The sequence below is a fragment of the Protopterus annectens genome, chromosome 2.part1, assembly GCF_019279795.1.
Source record: "Protopterus annectens isolate FY-2018-M chromosome 2.part1, PAN1.0, whole genome shotgun sequence".
Classification (NCBI taxonomy): Eukaryota; Metazoa; Chordata; order Ceratodontiformes; family Protopteridae; genus Protopterus; species Protopterus annectens.
This window is the reverse complement of record NC_056729.1, coordinates 728284522-728306442: the sequence shown is the minus strand read 5'-3', so window position 1 is coordinate 728306442 and position 21921 is coordinate 728284522. Positions and strand designations below refer to the sequence as shown.

At 38.6% G+C, this 21921-nt stretch overlaps 1 protein-coding gene across 4 annotated transcripts in view; it reads right to left on the bottom strand.

Annotated features, from left to right (window-relative positions):
* The window catches only part of GRIA2 (glutamate ionotropic receptor AMPA type subunit 2), a 1022901-nt gene that overhangs the window by 152856 nt on the left and 848124 nt on the right, over window positions 1-21921 (bottom strand). For all 4 annotated transcript variants that reach the window (XM_044062451.1, XM_044062449.1, XM_044062448.1 and 1 more), the window contains exon 11: window positions 21453-21823. In XM_044062451.1, the coding sequence (XP_043918386.1) occupies window positions 21453-21823 (371 nt within the window). The remainder of the gene's footprint in view (window positions 1-21452; window positions 21824-21921) is intronic.

The following is a 21921-nucleotide window of genomic DNA, read 5'->3' as shown; positions in this document are numbered from 1 at the left end:
ACCAGCTGCATTGAGGTTACCTGTTTCTCACTTTTCAAATCATGAAGGATGCAATCCTATTTGACCTCCAATTTCTGATCAAAGTTAGTAGCTCTGTGAACCCCAATACTAAGGACCTAAATATATATCAGCCAATAAACAAGACTCATTGGAGGGATCGCTTCCTTACTCATCTTATTCCCAGCCTACAGAATGTGTTACAGGTAAAGTTAAAACAAAGTATAACTTTGTATATCTTTAAAAGTTAGTCTTAATACTTGGATGTGTAAACACAGATTTACACCACTCTTACCATGTACAGATTTGGATGTTAAGCACAATTAAGAGTGGCAAAAAATGTTAAATTTGTCTGCTTAAAGGTGCACATGACTAGGAATCTTATTTGACCTGTGATCACTTGCCAAGTACTGTATCTGTGCTCCTATGTAATATGACCTGATTTAGTTTTATCATTGAGTCACCACTGGGATGGGTAAAAAAATCTAGCTGGATGCCATGCATCTGGATTAAACACAATGTCTGACAATGTGTCTTGCGAAAGGTTGATAGGAAACCAGATGTTAACACATAAAATGGTGAAATATACTTGTGAACATAATATTTGGGATTATAGAGGGCACCACCTTTCTGCAATACTAACCCATAATGAAAAAGAAGCTTCCCCCTGATGTGACATCATGGGAGGGGTAACATGCAACTAAGATTACCAAAGCTTATTCCAATGCTGTACCATAAGGAATTTGTTCTACTCCAGAATGAGGTACTACAATTCAGAAAGAGTCTTTGTAAATTATTCTTAGAACCTAATCCTGGCATAACCTCACTATGTGGCTACATGTATGTCTGGGGATGCAGCATGGCAAAAGGTTTAGTTCAAACCCTTGTGAGACATCTGGTTAACCTACATGATCTAAGGGGCTAACAGGATCTCAAAACACTAAAGGAGAAAATGGTTTACATGTGCAAGAGGTGGCCTGAGCACCATGCTGCAAATGGGTCATCAGCCAAGGGTCCACTTCATTACAAACATGGCTGAAATACACAATGTATCCTTTTTTAGTTATACTTAACCACTCAGAGCACAGTAACAAAACTATTACCTGACCTGACTCAAAAAGTATTCCAAAAAGTCTGTGAAAGTTAAATAAATATGTTTTTGATGAGAAGATGTAGGGAAGGGACACAATAGTGTCATTTAAGCATTGTAATTGATTTACAGAGTTAAACTTGATAACATGTATCAGTAGGTTTACTAGAACAAAAGAACATGTCTGACGATGCAAGATGGATGACTCAAGTCGTATGCAACACATAATATAGAAACTATAACAAATAGCAGCCTGTGATTCAGCAACATGTTCTTCCTCACTCAGAATGCTTTAGTCTCCACTATGTAGTGTGATCACTTCATATAGCTAGCAGAGAGGTATACAATGTGACATCTGTTAATATTAAATGTTTTTCACAGATAGTGTGACTTCTGTAAATCAAATGAGAAATGCACGCCATAAAAGCTTGACATGAATTTTACATATGGCAACTGAAACCTGTATTAGTATGAAAATGAGTGAGGACTTCTGCTTGGTGGGCATGCCTAAGGTGAGGTGAGGTTTCAGGGACTCCAATGCCACAAGTATAGCTTGATATGTTGCTACACTCCCCACTTGTTTGCTGCATGAACAGAGGCTAAATTGCATGAATGATGAGGGTTTAACCCAGGTTTAATTATTCACTGAGATGCAAATGTATCCCTGGTCATTAACTGTTCATTTAAGGTGAACTTACTTACTCTCTAGATGAGTGATTCAGAATCGGTCTTCTGTTGGTAATCCAGAGGATAAGGCCAGGACTGGAGAATATGACAATCTGAATGGGTGGCATTGATGCAAACACTATCACAATTTTACATCAGATAAAGGAAATGTGGAAGAAGTAGGTTTACCATAAACATAGCATTATCTTGTAATGAAACCTGGGGAGTGGGTTAGGGCAAGGGTACAACCAGGTCGTCAGCATGATTCTGGCATGGCAAGTATGGAGGCAGAAGGTCTGAGGTTTTATTTAAAATCAGAAAGAGATGGCGGGGTGTCTATACATGCACATATGTCTATATCCATATATACATATCTATCTATATATCTATATGTATATATGTATATATATATATATATATATATATATATATATATATATATGGATCACCTTTAAAACCTCACACACTAATGACCGACACCAAAAGACCGACAACAAAAGCCATGGACAAAACACGAAAACCATTACACCAACCCACTACGTAAACAACACAGTACACTACATAACATATGCACTATCCTAACCCAAACCCTAACCCTAAGGTCCGACACTACCGCGACACTTACCCTACCTGCACCCTAACCTAACTCTTACCCACCCCTTCCCTCACCATGGCACCCTACATGCACCCTAACCTAACTCACATAACCCACCCTAACCCACAGTCCCTCACTATCGCACACTTACCTGTCCGCGTCCTAACACTAAATCCCTCACTTTCGATCGCACTTTACGAGTCCGCCGGGTTCTCACCTTGTCGGTCATCTGCGTGTCGGGGTATTCTCGTCCGTCGGATTCCGGTATGCAAGGCAAGCGATTCGAGGTTTTAAGGTGACCCATATATATATATATATATATATATATATATATATATATATATATATATATATACACTTTTATATCTGTACTGTTGTCCGCATGTATGATTTGGCAGGAGTGAGGTGGATAAAGTGGTGATGACTGTACCCAAGGGTGAGAGAGTGGTGATTGAAGCAGATTTCAATGGGCATGTTGTTGAAGGGAACAGAGGGGATGAGGAAGTGATGGGCAGGTATGATGTTAAGCAAAAGAATGCAGAAGGTCATATGGTAGTGGAGTTTGCGAAAGGATGGACATGGCTGTGGTGACTACGTATTTTAACAAGAGGGAGGAGCACAGGGTGACATAAAAGAGTGGAGGGAGATGCACACAGGTGGATTATATCTTATGTAGAAGAGCCAGTTTGAAGGAGATTGGAGAATGTAAAGTGGTGGCAGGGGAAAGTGTAGTTAGACAGCATAGGATGGTGGTTTGTAGGATGACATTGGTGATCAAGAGGAGGAGGAGGAGTGTGAGGGCAGCACCAAGGATCAAATGGTGGAAATTTAAAAAGGGTAATTGTGAGGTGGAGTTCAGAGAAGAGTTAAGACAGGCATTGGGTGGCAGTGAAGAGTTACCGAATAGCTGGGTAACTACAGCAGATCTAGTAAGGGAGATGGCTAGAAAGGTGCTTGGTGTGACATCTGGAAAGAGGAAGGAGGACAAGGAGACCTGGTGGTGGAATGATGAAGTACAGGAGAGTATACAGAGAAAAAGGTTGGCAAAGAAGAAGTGGGATTGTCAGAGAGATGAAGAAAGTAGACAAGAGTATAAGGAGATGAGGTGCATGGCAAAGAGAGAGGTGGTGAAGGCTAAGTATAAGGCATATGAAGAGCTCTATGAAAGGTTAGACAGTAAGGAGGGAGAAAAGGACCTGTACCGATTGGCTAGACAGAGGGACTGAGCTAGGAAAGATGTGCAGCAGGTAAGGGTGGTAAAGGATAATGAGGGAAATGGACTCACAAGTGAGGAGAGTGTGTTGAGCTGATGGAAAGAGTACTTTGAGGGGCTGATGAATGAAGAGAATGAGAGGGAGAGAAAGTTGGATGATGCATGGATAGTGAATTATTAAGTGCAGTGGATTAGCAAGGAGGAAGTAAGGATAGCTATGAAGAGGATGAAGAATGGAAAGGCTGTTGGTCCAGATGACATACCTGTGGAAGCATGGAGGTGTTTAGCTGAAATGGCAGTGGAGTTTTTAACTAGATTGTTTAATGAAATCTTGGAAAGTGAGAGGATGCCTGAGGAATGGAGAAAAAGTGCTTTGTTACCAATTTTTAAGAATAAGGGTGATGTGCAGAACTGTAGTAACTACAGAGGGATTAAACTGATCATTCACAGCATGAAGTTATGGGAAAGAGTAGTGGAAGCTAGGTTAAGAAGGGAGGTGATGATTAGTGATCAGCAGTATGGTTTTATGCCAGGAAAGAGCACTACAGTTGTGATGTTTGCTCTGAGAGTGTGGATGGAGAAGTACAGAGAAGGTCAGAAGGAGTTGCATTGTGTCTCTGTGGACTTAGAGAAAGCATATGACAGGGTGCCTAGAGAGGAGTTGTGGTATTGTATGAGGAAGTCGTGAGTGTCAGAGAAGTATGTAAGAGTGGTACAGGATATATACGAGGGTAGTGTGACAGCAGTGAGGTCTGCGATGGGAGTGACGGATGCATTTAAGGTGGAAGTGGGATTACATCAAGGATCAGCTCTGAGCCCTTTCTTATTTGCAATGGTGATGGACAGGCTGACAGATGAGATCAGACAGGAGACCCCGTGGACTATGATGTTTGCAGATGACATTGTGATCTGTAGTAAGAGTAGGGAACAGGTGGAGGAGACCCTGGAGAGGTGTAGATATGCTATAGAGAGAAGAGGAATGAAGGTCAGCAGGACTAAGACAGAATATATGTGTGTGAATGAGAGGGAGGATAGAGGAATGCTGAGGATGCAGGGAGTAGAGGTGGCAAAGGTGGATGAGTTTAAATACTTGGGATCAACAGTTCAGAGTAATGGTGAGTGTGGTAGAGAGGTGAAGAAGAGAGTACAGGCAGGATGGAGTGGGTGGAGAAGAGTGTCAGGAGAGACTTTTGACAGACGAGTACCAATAAGAGTGAAAGGGAAGGTCTACAATAGGGTAGTGAGACCAGCTATGTTATATGGGTTGGAGACAGTGGCATTGACAAAAAGGCAGGAGTTAGAGCTGGACATGGCAGAGTTAAAGATGTTACAATTTGCACTGGGTGTGACAAGGGTGGACAGGATTAAGAATAAGTATATTAGAGGGCCAGCCCAGGTTGGAAGGTTTGGAGACAAAGCCAGAGAGGCAAGATTACATTGGTTTGGACATGTGCTGAGGAGGGATGCAGAGTATATTGGGAAAAAGATGCTAAGGATGAAGCTGCCAGGTAACAGGAAAAGAGGAAGGCCTAAGATAAGGTTTATGGATGTGGTGAGGGAGGACATGCAGGTGGTTGGTGTGACAGACCAAGATGCAGAGGACAGTAAGTAATGGATCCCCTGTGACGACCCCTAAAGGGAGCAGCTGAAAGAAAAAGCTATATATATATATATCTCTCTCTCTCTCTCTCTCTCTCTCTATATATATATATATATATATATATATATATATATATATATATATATCTACTTCAGTAGATCAAACATATTACAAGTTCGAACCACATATGGCTGAGACCATATGTTTGAACTTGTAATAGTTCGAACAATAAAGTAAAAACTGAAAAAAACAACAAAAAACTAATTAAACGTCTGTACCGGGGGGGATACTCACTCCTGTACCCCCCACATCCCCCTTACTTAAATATACCAACTCCAAGATTGCACTACATTGTGGAAAAGGGAAATCTTCCCATTCTGCACTGTACGAACATCTCCATTCAGTCCAATTGAACATTTACAACTTTGAACATATGGTCCTGGCCATATGAGGTTCGAACTTGTTATATGTTCGATCTACGGAAGGGGACCCATATATATATATCTATATATATATATATATATATATATATATATATGTATATATATATATATATATATATATATATATATATATATATATATATACACACACACACACATATCCCAAAAGAGGAAGTTTTAACTTTTTTGACAACTCAACAATCTTAGCTGATTTTCTCAGTGTTGAGCTTTGGTACAATAAGGTTGCATTTCTTGTTAATTTGTTTTAATCTTTGAACACACTTAATAAAAGTATGCAAGGAGATTATGAAAATATTCTTGCTTCTGTTGACAACACTAATGCTTTCAAAGAAAAACAAATGCTTTGGGAGGAAAGAATCAGAAGAGAAAATGCAGTAGAAATGTTTGAGCTAATGAAAAGGTGCAAACTAGATAGAAATCGTATAGATCTAATTTTACAAACTTTAAGATTACTTAGTACAAATATTGAAAAATACTTTCCCTCAGTTGACATATCATTCTTGAATTGATAAGAAATCCATTTGTCTTAAGTGTGTGCAAACTGGCAAAATTAAATATTACAGAAGAGGCCCAGTTAATAGAGATAAGAAATGGCAGAGGATTAAAACTTAAACATTCAACAACAGATACTACTTCATTTTGGTTATCTCTTAAAAGTAAACTTCCCAATATTACAAAAAAAGTAATAAAAGCACTTCTTCCTTTCTCCATGTCATATTTGTGTGACTCAAGCTTTTCCACAATGAATAATATTAAGAATAAAAATAGATTGCAGCTAGAAACGCTAGAAGAAGATTTAAGAGCATGCCTGTCCAAAATTCAACCTCACACTAAAGACATACTAAAGCAACATCAAGCTCCGATATCTCATTAAACATTAAATGCAAGTAAAATAGAGGAAATATTGTTTTTTAAATCAATCAAAATTATACCTATTTTTTGTCAGATATCAAAAAATATATTTTTTGATGCGGCGCAAGATTTTTGTAATTAGTTTGTGTGTGTCATGAGATGAAAAAGGTTGAAAATCACTGGTGCAGATAGATGCATTTATGTAGATATGGAGATAGAGATAGAGAGAGGTAGTTTTTAGGATACTATAGTGATAAGGCCTTATTAAAAGCCCCAACCAATAAATCCAAAAAGAATCCATAATGGAAGCCTGCACAGCCATCAGGGTAAAATATTCATTAATTTCTTTACATTCTATAAATCCTTGCCCTTGGTCATTGCAGACATGACTCATAGTCTACTATGCAGTAGATTTATTCTTCCAGTATCTCAGGACTCAAATTCCCTCCACCTATTTACATATGTATTGTTTCCTTTACATTCATTGTCCATAAACATCTACAGCTACTCAGCAGATATTTAAATTAATGCAATTAAACCATACATTTTATATGTTCCAAGGTCTCAAAACGTAGCATGGTAAAGGAGCCTATTTAATAATATGGCAGTGCTAGGTTCTATAAAAGTGAACAATCTCTCCATCAAACTTCTTGATGTGTAGCATCAAAGTCATTCCTACAGATCTCATAGGAGACGGAATTACATGCACGGACAGGAAATGCTTACATCAAACCCAAGACATTAACATTGTTCTGTTTATACTAACTGCCCTTCTCCTCAAACTCCTTGACACATAGGTTGCAGAAAAACTCACTCCCAAGAATTGACCAAACAATGAGTGAAAGCAAAGCTCAGACAAGACATGGAAAGCATATAAGCAAGCCAACAATATACAGTCTCACAACAAATACAGAGAAGCATATAAGCATTGCCAGGAATTAATTAGGAAAGAGGAATACTTCAAGAAGGTAGAGAGTTAATTCAATAGCCAGGTGAGGTAACTGCTATTTGGTATACTATACTAAAGAACTTCTAACCTCATCTCAGAACTTCAGATTAGCATTTATGCAACTAACCCAATGGATAGACCAAAGTAAGTTAATATTTAATACAAAAAAAATCAAATTAGTTATATTGTATAAAGAAGCATATGAGATTAACTCATTCCATCTATCAACAGCACTTCAAGGATCAGCTAGACCTCTAGCAATAGTTACATCACGGTAGCTTAAACGTTGCAATAGACTATGAAGTTAACTTCCTTAGACATGTGAAAATAACACTCAAATCTCTCCATATAACAAAGAATGGAGCATTATACAGCATCTTCTCCTTGACACAAAGAAAACTGCAGAAACACTACTTTTTGTCCAAATAATTGTGCAGTATACTGGCCGTGGAAATCTCATTAAATTGGTCCTACAGTTTGAACTTGACCTATAATAAGACTGCTAAATCTGCTGCCAGTGAGAAGACAAGCATCCATCACTGTTTTCTATGCAAAAAACAAAGATGAGTGCCTCTTTAAAATAAACTAAGGGTCATGCATACAACATTTATCCCCAACCTACTGCACAAGCAATCCTTCTCAGTCCAAGATAATCTATTAATATGGCATAGAACCACCAGAATACTTGTGCTTTTGAACAAAACCTCCTAAAGGTTAACAAATCAAATGCAAATGCAACAGCAAGAGATGGAAGTTTCCATTTTTGATAGAACAGAATAGGTTATTTCACAAATCAAGAGCAAAATCGTGCCATGTAATATTTAGGTTTATTTAGGTGAGTACTAACCTATGAACCTAAACAAATGTAAAATAGTAGATAAAGACCACTTTCTCAACCTCAGCAGCTACTTACAGTGTAAATGATAGACAGGAGTCACTGCATGAACTTAGCACACAGCTGCTTACAGTGTAAACAATAGACAGGAATCACTACATGAACCTACCACACAGCTCCTTACAGTGTAAACAATAGACAGGAATCACTACATGAACCTAGCAAACAGCTGCTTACAGTGTAAACGATAGGAGTCACCGTATGAACCTACCACACAGCTGCTTACAGTGCAAATGATAGATAGGAGTCTCCGCATGAACCTAGCACACAGCTGCTTACAGTGTAAACAACAGACAGGAATCACTACATGAACCTAGCACACAGCTGCTTACAGTGTAAACGATAGGAGTCACCACATGAACCTAGCACACAGCTGCTTACAGTGTAAATGATAGACAGGAATCACTACATGAACCTAGCACATGGCTCCTTACAGTGTATACAATAGACAGGAATCACTACATGAACCTAGCACACAGCTGCTTACGGTATAAATGACAGGCGTCACTGCATGAACCTAGCACACAGCTGCTTACAGTGTAAACAATAGGCAGGAATCACTACATGAACCTACCGCATAGCTCCTTACAGTGTAAACAATAGACCAGGAATCACTACATGAACCTAGCACACTGCTGCTTACAGTGTAAATGATAGACATTAATCACTACATGAACCTAGCACACAGCTCCTTACAGTGTAAACAATGGACAGGAATCACTACATGAACCTAGCACACAGCTGCTTACAGTGTAAATGATAGGAGTCACAGCATGAACCTACCACACAGCTGCTTACAGTGTAAATGATAGATAGGAGTCACCGCATGAACCTAGCACACAGCTGCTTACAGTGTAAACAATAGACAGGAATCACTACATGAACCTACCACACAGCTCCTTACAGTGTAAACAATAGACAGGAATCACTACATGAACCTAGCACGCAGCTCCTTACAGTGTAAACAATAGACAGGAATCACTACATGAACCTAGCACACAGCTGCTTACAGTGTAAATGATAGACAGGAATCACTACATGAACCTAGCACACAGCTGCTTACACTGTAAACAATAGACAAGAAGCACTACATGAACCTACCACACAGCTCCTTACAGTGTAAACAATAGACAGGAATCACTACATGAACCTAGCACGCAGCTCCTTACAGTGTAAACAATAGACAGGAATCACTACATGAACCTAGCACACAGCTGCTTACAGTGTAAATGATAGACAGGAATCACTACATGAACCTAGCACACAGCTGCTTACACTGTAAACAATAGACAAGAAGCACTACATGAACCTACCACACAGCTCCTTACAGTGTAAACAATAGACAGGAATCACTACATGAACTTAGCACACAGCTGTGTCCATACTGCTCTGTATTAAAGATAAAAGAATGACATTTGGTCTTGATAAATGTGTAAAACCAACACCTATATCATGAAAACTGTAGTACTAGGAAACATAAGAAAACAGAAGCAAGAAGAAAATATCAGCCATGGAGTGGAATGTGGTATACAAGAATATGAGCAAGAAGAGCTATATAAATAACTGGGAAAAGAAGTGAGGGTGAGCAATAAACCATGAACAAAAGAGAACAAAGCTGGAAGACTAAAGCTAATATTGAAAACAGTACTGACATATAGGAATAAAGTACAACCTATGAAACATCTCGTTCATCCGGCTATAACTTAAAGCTTTGATGAGATGGATGATCCAGTGGATCAGATGGACAAGAGAACAAGAAAAATGATTCATGGTTAGTAAATGATATATATAAAACAGGTCATACCCAAACTATATATACATCAGACTGAAATAGGGATGACATTTTTAAATCGGCTGTATATAGCACTGCAATCGTGCGGCTCCATACATATTTGTTGACATCATCAGATCCAAACAAAGGAAAGGTTGTAAACCATGAAGAAAACAAGCAGCATCTTTTGATAGAGTAGCAGATGTATTCCAGGAACGACCAGGAATAGAAATCAAACAAGAAATGGACAAAAATTAGGTTCTAACAGAAAGTACCAGAACACAAAAAGACAAAATATAAAGAACATGACAAGAGGAAACAGAGACAAAAATACACAATAATGGGGTACTTTGTGAAAACATGGGCAAAATTCTTGGCTAGGCTTATAAGTACCTCTGGGCCAATAGTCTAGTATCATCTTATGAACCTATGAACCTAAGATTGTTGCACTGGGGATTGTGCACATGATACAACATAGTTTGCTGAGAAGCACTGATAATATGAATATATAGAATTACTGAAAATGAAGATATTTTGATTATTTATGATCACTCAATACCAGCAATTAAAAAAACAGAAGCAAGAAAACATATAGTAGTTAAAGAAAAATGGACAAAAGTAACATTAATTATTGAAATAGCTACCCCAAGTGAGTATAGTGCACTATGTACTGAGACATAAAGTTATGAAACACCACAATATGCAAGCAGAAACTAAAGCAGTATGAAATGAAGACACCCTAAGAGTTGAAATGAAGACACCCTAACAGTTGAAATTAAGACACCAAGATAGTCCCAAAGGTAGTAGGAGCAACAGGGCTAATACACAGAAAATACAAGCCTATGTAAATATGTACTAATACAGGCATATATAGCTCCAAGTGAGTTGTAAAAGGAAGCAATTCTGGGTAATTTGTGGCTGCTGAGAAGAGTATTCTTGACAGCCATCAAAGACTAGATTAATACTAATTTCATGAGCTTTACTTATACCTTGACTCAAGAATGGAGAGTCCTTCCTGTCTCAGTATTAGAAACCCTAAACATTTGGACACTGCAAAACAGGATCACAACAGACTTAACAGGCAATCAATTTAACTTCAATATTTTTTTGCAGAAGACTACTCCTGATGTACCACCTATATGCTCCCAGATCATGACTATTAAATATACTATCTCTGAAAATACACAAACTCAGAAAAAAGACTACTACGTTATTCTAATTTTCTCCAAGTTGGTGCAACCTTAGATATATTTTTTTATAAATTAGAGACATGGGGCAAGGTCCCTCACAATAGGAGATGCAGGAGGAGTAATGTTATTTTTACTAGTGGCTATAGCACTCAGGTAGAACAGCAAATAAGAAAGTCACTCTTCTATAAGTCTGACTTTGATACTTTAATGCAGTCCTATAGAATCCATTACTTTCTTAAATGTAATGGAATTGTCCATTTCACAGGTACCCCAGGTTATCCAGCTACCAGTAACTTAGAATAAAGATTTAAGGCTGGACTAAAGATACATGTTTTGATGAGGCTGATAAAGTTTCATGGCATTTTCTGCAACAGAGAAGTGCATCTAATTGCAAGATGTATCACTCACTTGTAATGGTGTTCCTGAACAGAGATGTCAGAATGAGACCTAATGTAATTAAACCAAGCAAATGTGGCAGATGAGTCAGAAACTTTAATTTCAGCACATTTAAAAAGATAAACATGCAAAGGACTGATTATTTAATTAATTAGATTTTATTGCATCTTTGAGAATCAGTTTAGGGAACTCTGAGATGAATCATAACTTCATTCAACAGACCACAGCTTCTCTGCTCTTGCCTGTAAACTGTGGAAATCATTGCCACATGGCATTACTGAAATCAGACTCTACAAACAGTTCAGACCTCAGTTCAATAAATACCTAACTGAACTGCACTTGTATATGTCAGAACACAGGCCATGTCACATAATGCCACTGGTTGCACTATTACATTCATTTGAGAAAACCTTGGCTGCCTAATCCCCTAACCTCTCCAGTAAATAAACTCATACTCACTGCCTCCATATATGACCTATTAATTCTTTACTATATATATATATATAATTTAAGCTTCTCTTCTTATTAGCTCTTCGATTACAGCTCTAGTATTCTACTTTTTCTCCTTTCTTCACTGCTAACATTTTACTCCATACTTGTATACATTGTGTCCATTCTTAACACCTGTTCTGAGCATTGTATATTCCTGATTTAACTTCATTTTAAATCTTCTTGAAAATATGTGCATATTTGTTTACATCTATGTTATGTCATGTCATGTGACTAAACTGTATACTTTAGATATACAATGAATCTAGAAAGAAAAAGCAAGCCAGTACCCAACCACAATTTATTAAGCAATTTTGTCGACTTACAGCTATGTTATGTCATGTCATGTGACTAAACTGTATAATTTAGATATATAATGAATCTAGAAAGAAAAAGCAAGCCAGTACCCAACCACAATTTATTAAGCGCTTTTGTCGGCTCTCTTCAAGGACTTCATCAGAATACAATAAAATATCCACCACAGTACTTAAATAAGCACATTAATTAACACAACCCCTCCCCTCAATTAAATATCACCATGACTACCTATTAAACAAATTTTCATTTTATACAAACACATATATTTTTATAAACACTTTAATAAAAATTCTACCTACACATATATATATATATATATATATATATATATATATATATATATATATATATATATACCATACTACACAACACAATAATAAAATGCATTGCTTCATTAAGGCCAGGGGTAGTCATAGCATTTAATTTTAGTTGCCGCCAAAGTTCTAAATACTCTAAAAATGTATCACTAGGCCCTCCCCTTTGTCCCAAATTTACTTGGTCTATTGCAGCAAATTTAAATTCATGTTGAGGATTCTTTTCTATGTGCTTATATAATGCATTCCTGTCATCTCTTTTCTTGATGTCATATAAATGTTGATACATTTTTTTCCTCAAACTTAACTTACTTTTCCTGACATAGACTGCATTACATAATTTACAGACACCCAAATATACTACTCCTTTACTACCACAATGAACCCTCTTAGTTAGCTTAATATCCCCAAATCCTTCCAACCATCTTCCCCTTAAGAGAATTTTCTTTAACACTCTCCAACAAACTTTTAAAACATAAATCCTTCTTATATATAATAATCGGCTTCTCCCCCACAATGTCCTTATTTTGTTCATCTGCACAAAAAAACTTTCCAATTCCTCTTAACTATAGATGCTAAATCAAAAAAATTACTACTAAGAGTTAAGACCAACGCCCTATCAAAACCCTTAGAATCCCCTTCTCTACATTTTCCAACCCCATTACTCATATTGCTTCTGTTCAATTGGGGGGGGGGGTAAAGTATCCTGTACTTCTTTTTATGTTGACTACCAAGAAAATGACTGTTAAGAAAGGCTCAGGATACCCCCTCACTATAATCATAGATCTCAAAACTTCCCATTCCTTAAGAAATTCAAGATCAGCAGAGACCATTCTAGCTAAATGCACACATTGGCCTTTAACTAAAGATTTTTTCTGACATATGGGGTGCATACTTTCATAATGTAGCATGGTATTCGAGTAGGTGGGCTTCCTAAATATAGTAGACTCAAATCTTTTCATTTCTATATTTTTTCTGATGGTCACATCCAAAAAATTCACCACATCCCCTTGGAAGTCAGAGGTGAATTTTAGAAAACACATAGTCCATTTCAGTTAATCTACAAACTCATTAAACTTTGCTCTACTATCCCTCCATAAGAAGATCAAATCATCTATGTATCTACCATAAAATGCACAACTACTAAACTCTGAATTCAACACATAGTTAATTTCCCAATAAGCAAGGACTGTATTGGCAAACTTTGGGGCACATATGGACCCCATAGCTACTCCTGTTTTTTTTTTTTGCCTAAATAATTGACTTTCAAATATAAAAATGGCTTTTTTATTATTCATCTTTGCATAACAACAAAGATACTCATATAACCATTCCAAACCCAATTCATGTGGAATGACTGAGTACGAGTCCTGAATATCCACTGTAACAAACACGAGTTCCTCATTAAATTCCACGCTACTTATTTTCATTAAAAAATCCCAAAAGTCTTTCAGTATGCTTAGACTATTCTTAAATATATCTTGGGTGTGAAAATCAATATATTTAGCTAAACAATAAGTCTTAGATGCCCTAGCATCCACGATAGGCTGCAAGGGAGGATTACGTATATCCTTATGGTGCTCAGGTATACCAAATATGGTGGGGGTCTTTGGATAAGGTACAGACACAAATCTAAAGTCTTCCATCGTAATTTGATTATTCAATAAAAGTTCTTCCAAAGCAAGGTCCATCTTTTTATATGCTATAAACATCTGATTTAAGTAGGCCTCTTCATAAGTATCTGAAAAAAACATAGTAAACATTCTATTTACACAATCATTTAAATCCATAATTACTAACCTCCCACCTTTATCTGGCTTCATTATTCTCACCTCTTTATTATTTAAAATTCGAGCCAATAATGCTCTCTACTCTGCACTTAAATTCGATTCTATGGGCCAACTCTTAAGAGATTTAAGGTATTCTCTAAATTTAACCTCACAGAGTTTTTCAAACAATGTGACAATTGGATGAATAGGGGGAATAAAGCTATTAAGTCTTTTTATATTATATGCTGCAACAAAGGGAACCTCATTCCTAATACCAGTCGTAAAGAAAAATGCACAGTTTAATTTCTTCAAAAACAATTTAAACTGTAATAATACATTATCAATTCTTGGTTTTCTAGTAGGGATAAATGTCATACCATGTTCAAATAAATCAGCCCATGATCTAGTAACTTCATAGGAACTATAATTATAGATCTTGAAGTCTTTTAGCTCATTGTGTATAATACTTACTACCTACTCTTCCAACCATTCATCCCTCCTCTCAACCTCCCCCTGCCCCCCCCCTCGAATTCTGGAAAGTGATATATTGCTCCTGTCAGAATTGGCATCCCCAACCATTCCGTTTCACCTGATTCCCCCTCTCCCTCCTTTGATCTAATAATCTTTCTGACCTCCTCAGAGGGTGAAACTCCTCTAAAGGGGCTAACTTTGTAAGGTTTTCCTCATGGAAAATGCCTTCATTTTCATTATACTCCATTTGCACTAAGTTGTCACGTTCTACTTGATGAAAATTTGAATTAGGGCCAACATTACCAGGGGACAGGGGATAGGCAACACAATTTTCATATTCAAGCTTGTCCCTATTATTCTTCTTAGCTTTTTTATCCCTAATACCAGCAATATCCTTTTTAATTTTGTTTAAACAAACATTATACTGATCGATTACATTATCAAACAACAAATCATTTTTAATACTCATGTCCAGCTTATTAATGTCCAAACGCAATACATTCATCAGTTTGTAACAATATTTAATCAGTACCTCAAGCAACTCGTTTCCATGCTGATCAAACAGACTTGCATAAAATTTGACCTCTTAGTAACAGCTTGCATTTAATTGCTGGAACCTGTGTTCTGAGAGACTGCCTTCCAGACTATCTGAGAATATACAGTGCTGAGTATATTTTTTTTGGTTATAGAGTTTGTTAATTGTTGCTTAGATCTCTGTTGAAACTGTTGTCTCCCTGTTCTGAGACACTGATCTGCAAATATACAGAGCTGAGTATATATTTTTTGGTTATAGAGTTTGTTAATTGTTGCTTAGATCTCTGTTGAAACTGTTGTCTCCCTGTTCCAAGAGACTGATTTGCAAATATACAGAGCTGAGTATATATTCTTTGGTTTTAGAGTTTGTACTGTTACTTGTTGCTTAGATCTCTGTTGAAACTCTTTTCCCCACCCCCTTATTTTCTACCATGTCTTCAGTTGGTATAACTGTTTTTTACAGCTTGTGTGTTATCTAACTCAAGGATCACTTGCATAAAATTTTACTTGTTAGTAGTAGCCTGCATTTAATTGCTGGAACCCGTGTTCTGACAGACTGCCTTCCAGACTATATGCAAATATAAAGAGCTGAGTATATATTTTTTGGTTATAAAGTTTGTTAATTGTTGCTTAGATCTCTGTTGAAACTGTTGTCTCCCTGTTCTGAGAGACTGATCTGCAAATATACAGAGCTAAGTATATTTTTTTGGTTTTAGAGTTTGCACTGTTAGTTGTTGCTTAGATCTCTGTTGAAACTGTTTTGTTCCACCCACCCTCCCTATTTTTGGCTTGTAGTTTAATTTTGGTGGCTTTTCCAGTTGCCCACCTCACTGTAGATTTGATCTGGGATGCTCCCCCAGTCCCATCTCTTTACCACATTCTACCCAATAAACTCTTTCTGCACTTGCTTTTAGTCCTTTTTAATTTAATTGCATGTTTTAAACTGTGTTATTGCTACATTCTCAAGTGTACTAGCTTGCACTGCATGTGAATTGTTTTTACTACTGTTTTTGCTACTTTTCTGTAAAAAAGAAAAAAAAAACTGTAAGCCTGTTTCCTACCTTTCCTGTAACTAGTGTTCCAGATACAGATTTGCTGTATCCAGGACTGTATGTAAGCTTCTGAGGAGAAGGTTACTGTCAGCTGCCTGTCAGGTGCCAGGATCCACCACATACCCCACGCACTCAGGTCACTCCACAACAAGTACAAATATGACTCTGTCATTGTCCATGTTGGTGTGAATGACCTGAGATGTACCTCCCTGGACTACATGAAAAGAAACATGGAAGAGGTCTCTGATCTTGTAGCCCAGGCAGGTATGACCCTAGCCCTGAGTAGCATCCTGCCATCGCCCCAAATGATACCACAGTACAAGGACGAAATGATTGACTTTAACAATTGGCTAAGCTTCTGGTGTCATTCTAAGGGGATCCAGTATCTGTCTGCTTGGGATGACATGGTCGACAAACCACGATGTTTTGCCACAGATGGCCTGCACCTGTCGCCCCTGGGATTCCGGATACTGGCTAAGACTCTTGCTGCCCCTATAGTGCCTTTTCTATGCAAGGTTCAAATAACAAATTCACCACCGTAACAGGAACAGGCAAGCAAAAAATGAGGGTAATGCTACTCAATGCTAGAAGTCTAAATATCAAAACGCACTCACTCAAGGCTCTCCTTAAAATGGAGAACATCGATATCTGTGCAGTGACTGAGACCTGGTTCAAGGCTCCAGAGAGCACCCCTGCACTACCAGGCTATAACTCATACCACACTTTTTGGCCATGTAACCTGGACCGAAACACCAAAGGTGGAGGTATGTCCTTATTCATTGAGGATATCCACACCTCCAGGCTAGATGCTCAGCATAATGCATCTGAGGTTATCCAAGTGCAACTAACTCTGAGCAAAACTGCAGTCCAAATGGTAGCTTGCTACAGATTTCCCACCATGCCCCAGGATTCCCACTCCTCTTTCCTTGATGTACTGGAAAATATTAGGGTTCATCCAAACACCCTAATAATGGGCGACTTCAACTACCCCACCATTAACTGGGAAAACTACTCGTGTGCCAACTCCTTAGCTCAATGCTTTCTGGAATTCATAAACTCCAATGCCCTGGATCAACTTATCCACACCCCCACCAGGGGCAACAATATCCTAGATCTAGTCATTACCAACATGAGTGACTGAAGTCAACTCCTCGTTGGACTGATCCGACCATAAGCTAATCACCCTTGATATCCACATCCCGTCCCCACCCCCCATTAAGGAAACCACGGTAAAAAATTTCTCCAAAGCCAAATTCATGCTTCTTAAGACAGAAGTGGTGAACTTCATGACACCCATGCAGATGGACAATACAGTTACAACTGTTGAATCCTACACAAATGCACTCTATAAGCACTTACACGAGTGCATGGATCATACTATCCCAAACAGAACCAAGACACTATCCTCCAAAAAAAGGAAGCCAATCTGGTGGTCCCCTGCCATAAACAAACTGTACAACAGAAGGAAGAAACTGTTGCAAAAGACAGTAAAATCCCATGAGTGGAGGAGCTCCCTGGTCAGCCTCAATAAGAAGCTGAGATCCCTTATAAGATTCTCTAAAGCTAGCTACAAAAACAAAATCACCACTAATTCTAAGAACAATCACAAAGCATTCTATAGCTATGTCAAGAATCTCGATGGCAACACCCAGATCTGCTCTGAGTTACAGCACAAAAGCATGAACATTACAGAACCAACTGATATTGCCAACATCCTGGCAGATAGATTCAGTGCTAACTTTACCCCCCCACCCCCTAAAGGGCCAATATCTATATAGGAAGAATGCAGAGTCCCTGTAATCACAACTACGCAGGTAAAAGCTGCACTCTCTAAAGCCAAAAACACAGAATCCATGGGACCGGACAACATCCCAGGCTGCATTTTACATGAACTTCAGAATGAACTGGCTTGCCACTTAAGCACCATGTTCAATAATAGCCTCACATCAGGCTTTGTGCCCACTGAATGGCGCACAGCAACAGTTATCCCACTCCACAAAGGGGGAGCCAACAGTGATCCCAGGAACTATCGACCTATTAGCCTGACAAGCCTGGTCTGCAAGGCCATGGAACGTATCATCATGGAACTCATAAAAAAAGACATTGGTAACCTCCAAACTCTGGATCCTACCCAGTTCAGGTTTGTGAAAGGCAGATCATGCCTCCTGAACCTGATCGACTTCTTTGAGGCAGTCACCAAAGCCGTAGATGAGGGTAAGGTGGTTCACACAGCCTATCTTGACCTCACCAAGGCTTTCAAAACCATCCCCCATTCTGGAATTGTAGCTAAACTCACTAAACTAGGTATAAATCCCTACGTCACAAGATGGGTTGCCAACTGGCTCACTGACAGAACCCACACTGTAAAAGTTGCAGACTCCAAATCTGACCTCAAAGCAGTGACAAGTGGAGTATTACAGGGTTCCTTCCTGGGACCTCTCCTGTTTGGTATCTACTTCTCTGAAGTACAGGCTAACAAAGAAGGCCTCTGGCTAATGAAGTTCGCAGATGACTGCAAACTAGGAGCCATAGTCAAGTCCCCAAAAGATGTGGAAATCCTACAGAAGGGCCTCGCTGAGACAGATGCTTGGTGTCAGAGCCATGGCCTCAAGCTCAATGCCAAAAAGTACACTGTCATCCCCTTTGGTAAAAACTCTGTACCCATGAACTACCACATAGGCAGCATTCTACTTAACACTGAATGTGTGATAAGAGACCTTGGGACCCAGGTGGACAGTAGTCTCTCCTTTGATAGTCACATCGCCACAGTAGTCAGGAAGTCCTTCTACGTGGCACACCTCATCATAAAAGGGTTCTCATCCAGGAAAAAAGAGGTCATTGTTCCCCTGTACTCAACACTCATTAGACCCATTATAGAGTACAATGCCCCTTTTGGAATGTACCTCACAAGACATCTGCAGCAGCTGGAATGGCCACAGAAGTACCTCACAAAGAGGATTACTGGCCTCAAACAAATGCCCTACACTGACTGCCTCAAAAAACTCCAGCTTCACTCCGTAGCATATCGCCTACTCTGAGGTGATCTCTACCTAACATATAAAGCTATGTCAAACCCAGAGCTGTTGGACATGCTACACCTAAAGAAATCCCAATCCCTCCAAGCTACATGCTCTAGGAACCTAAACCTTGTCACCACAATAAACAGGACATGCTGGAGGGATAGATTCCTGTCCCAGAGACTTCCCATACTCTGGAACAGGCTACCCATCTATGTCTAGCAAAGTTCTTCATTAGCACTCTTCAAGAAAAATCTTGATGAGTGGATGGGAAATAGGAAATACACCCCAGGGATCACTTCTGTGTCTCTGATCGACAGTGGCACAGGAAAATAACTTTCTTGGGTGGCATAAGCAAGGGAACCTTGTTGGCTAGGCATATATAGGCCCTTGGGCTGATAGCCTAGTACCTATCTATGAACCTATGAACCTATGAGCAATTCAGTGTGTAAATCTGACCCTTTTAACAACCCTGTGGGGTACTTCCAAGTACGTAGTCCCTTCGGTACAATCCCAAGCCATAAACACTCCTTTAGGTAACTTACTTCAAGTTGTAGTTTCCTATACTTCCATAAGCTGCTTGAAAAGTCTTTTATTTGCTTATCCAGTGAACCAAAATTTAGTCTGCTAGCCAAAGGGTCTACTTGCCACAACAAACTAGTGCTGATAAATTCTCTGAAGTCACTCACTACCACTGCATCTTGTTCTCTACTCAAAACAGAAACCGGAATCGTGCTACTGTTTGGTGCAACCACATTATTTGTTCCTACAGCCTCAGACTGCTTTTTGTGCTGGCATGATACCAGAACCAAATGAATCCCTAGGATTAGATTGTATTTCTGAACTCTGACCCATAGTTGAAGCATTTAGGCTATAGGGGAGTACACGTTAAGATAATTCATTCACCAGCAATGTTAGATTCCTGACCGATGCCACAAATTTGGACTTCACAGCCCTAAGTTCGTTCATTAGGGAATTAGCTACTCCTTCACTCCACATCACAAACCAATAAAAGTACAGTGGTCACTTCTAGGAAACAAACAACTGAGATCAAGAGTAACTGATGACACTCATTATCCAGAAAAGGTGAATAGCTGGGAACGTTATTTGCACAAATGCAGTTTTGGTGAATGCAAAAAGATTAAGTGCTATTCACTGAAACTACTTTTTCTGATAGTGGAATTTGCTTTTTTCTTCTCTATTATGTGATCTTGGTGTTCGTATATATATATTAGTATGGGGGGAGGGAGGTGTCCCCCCCACATGGAGGGTGCAGGGAAGCTTGCATCCCTGCAAAAGGAAATTTGCTGCAATGTTCATCGAAGGTGGTTTCAGTGAACGGATTTTGATTTTTTTCTCTTCGCTGAAATCACATTTGGCTAATCTACATGAATGTGAGTAATTCAAGTACAGAAATAAATGGGTTTTGACAATCAGTCTTTCTAGTGCTGTGAGTATAAATGCAGGAGATGCTTTGTGGGTGACCGTGTACCCAATAATGAGTCAAAAGATACAGAGACCTATGCCTAAATCAGAGATGAGATGTTCACAGAGGATGCACAATTCATTCCTGTGCTTGCCAAAGCAGGATCTTCCTAGTATGCAGTCAGCTTGAAGGAGACATGGCAGCCTATTCAGTTAGTCTGCTTCCATGAAGCAGTTATCAATGCAATGCAAAATGAATAAACAATTAAATGTATATGTAAAGTAAATAATGGCAGGATCCCTGAAAACCATTGAACTTTCCACAGTGGTTAAAATATTTTATGTGAAAATGTGCAACATCTTTAAATATAAAATAGTAACAAACCTTGGTGAAATATCACATCCTTGACGCATAAAGGCACCAAGAGAAAACCACAGACTATTAAATATCCCAAACTCATTAGTTGATTCATTACTTGGGGCATCTCGTCCATCTTCAAATTCCTCAGTATGCCATTCGTATGGGCTAAATCGGCTAACAAGGAACAAAACTACGCTGACCCCAATATAAGCAAAGACAATGCACATCCAGATCTCATATGCTAATGGATCAAGAAAGGAAAATACTCCAGGTTTTGACTTCTGTGGTTTCTTGATCATAATGGATATCCCAAGGCTCATGAAGGGCTTCGAAAAGTCAATCACTTCTTCTCTCACCAAGGTTATTGTTAATGGGGCAATTGCAATGTCAGCTTTCTGTAAATGAAATAAAAAAAAAATGTTATTATGCATTGCAGATGGTTACTGAACAGAAAAAGTGCACATTCCTAACTGCTTGAGTTACAATACGTTTG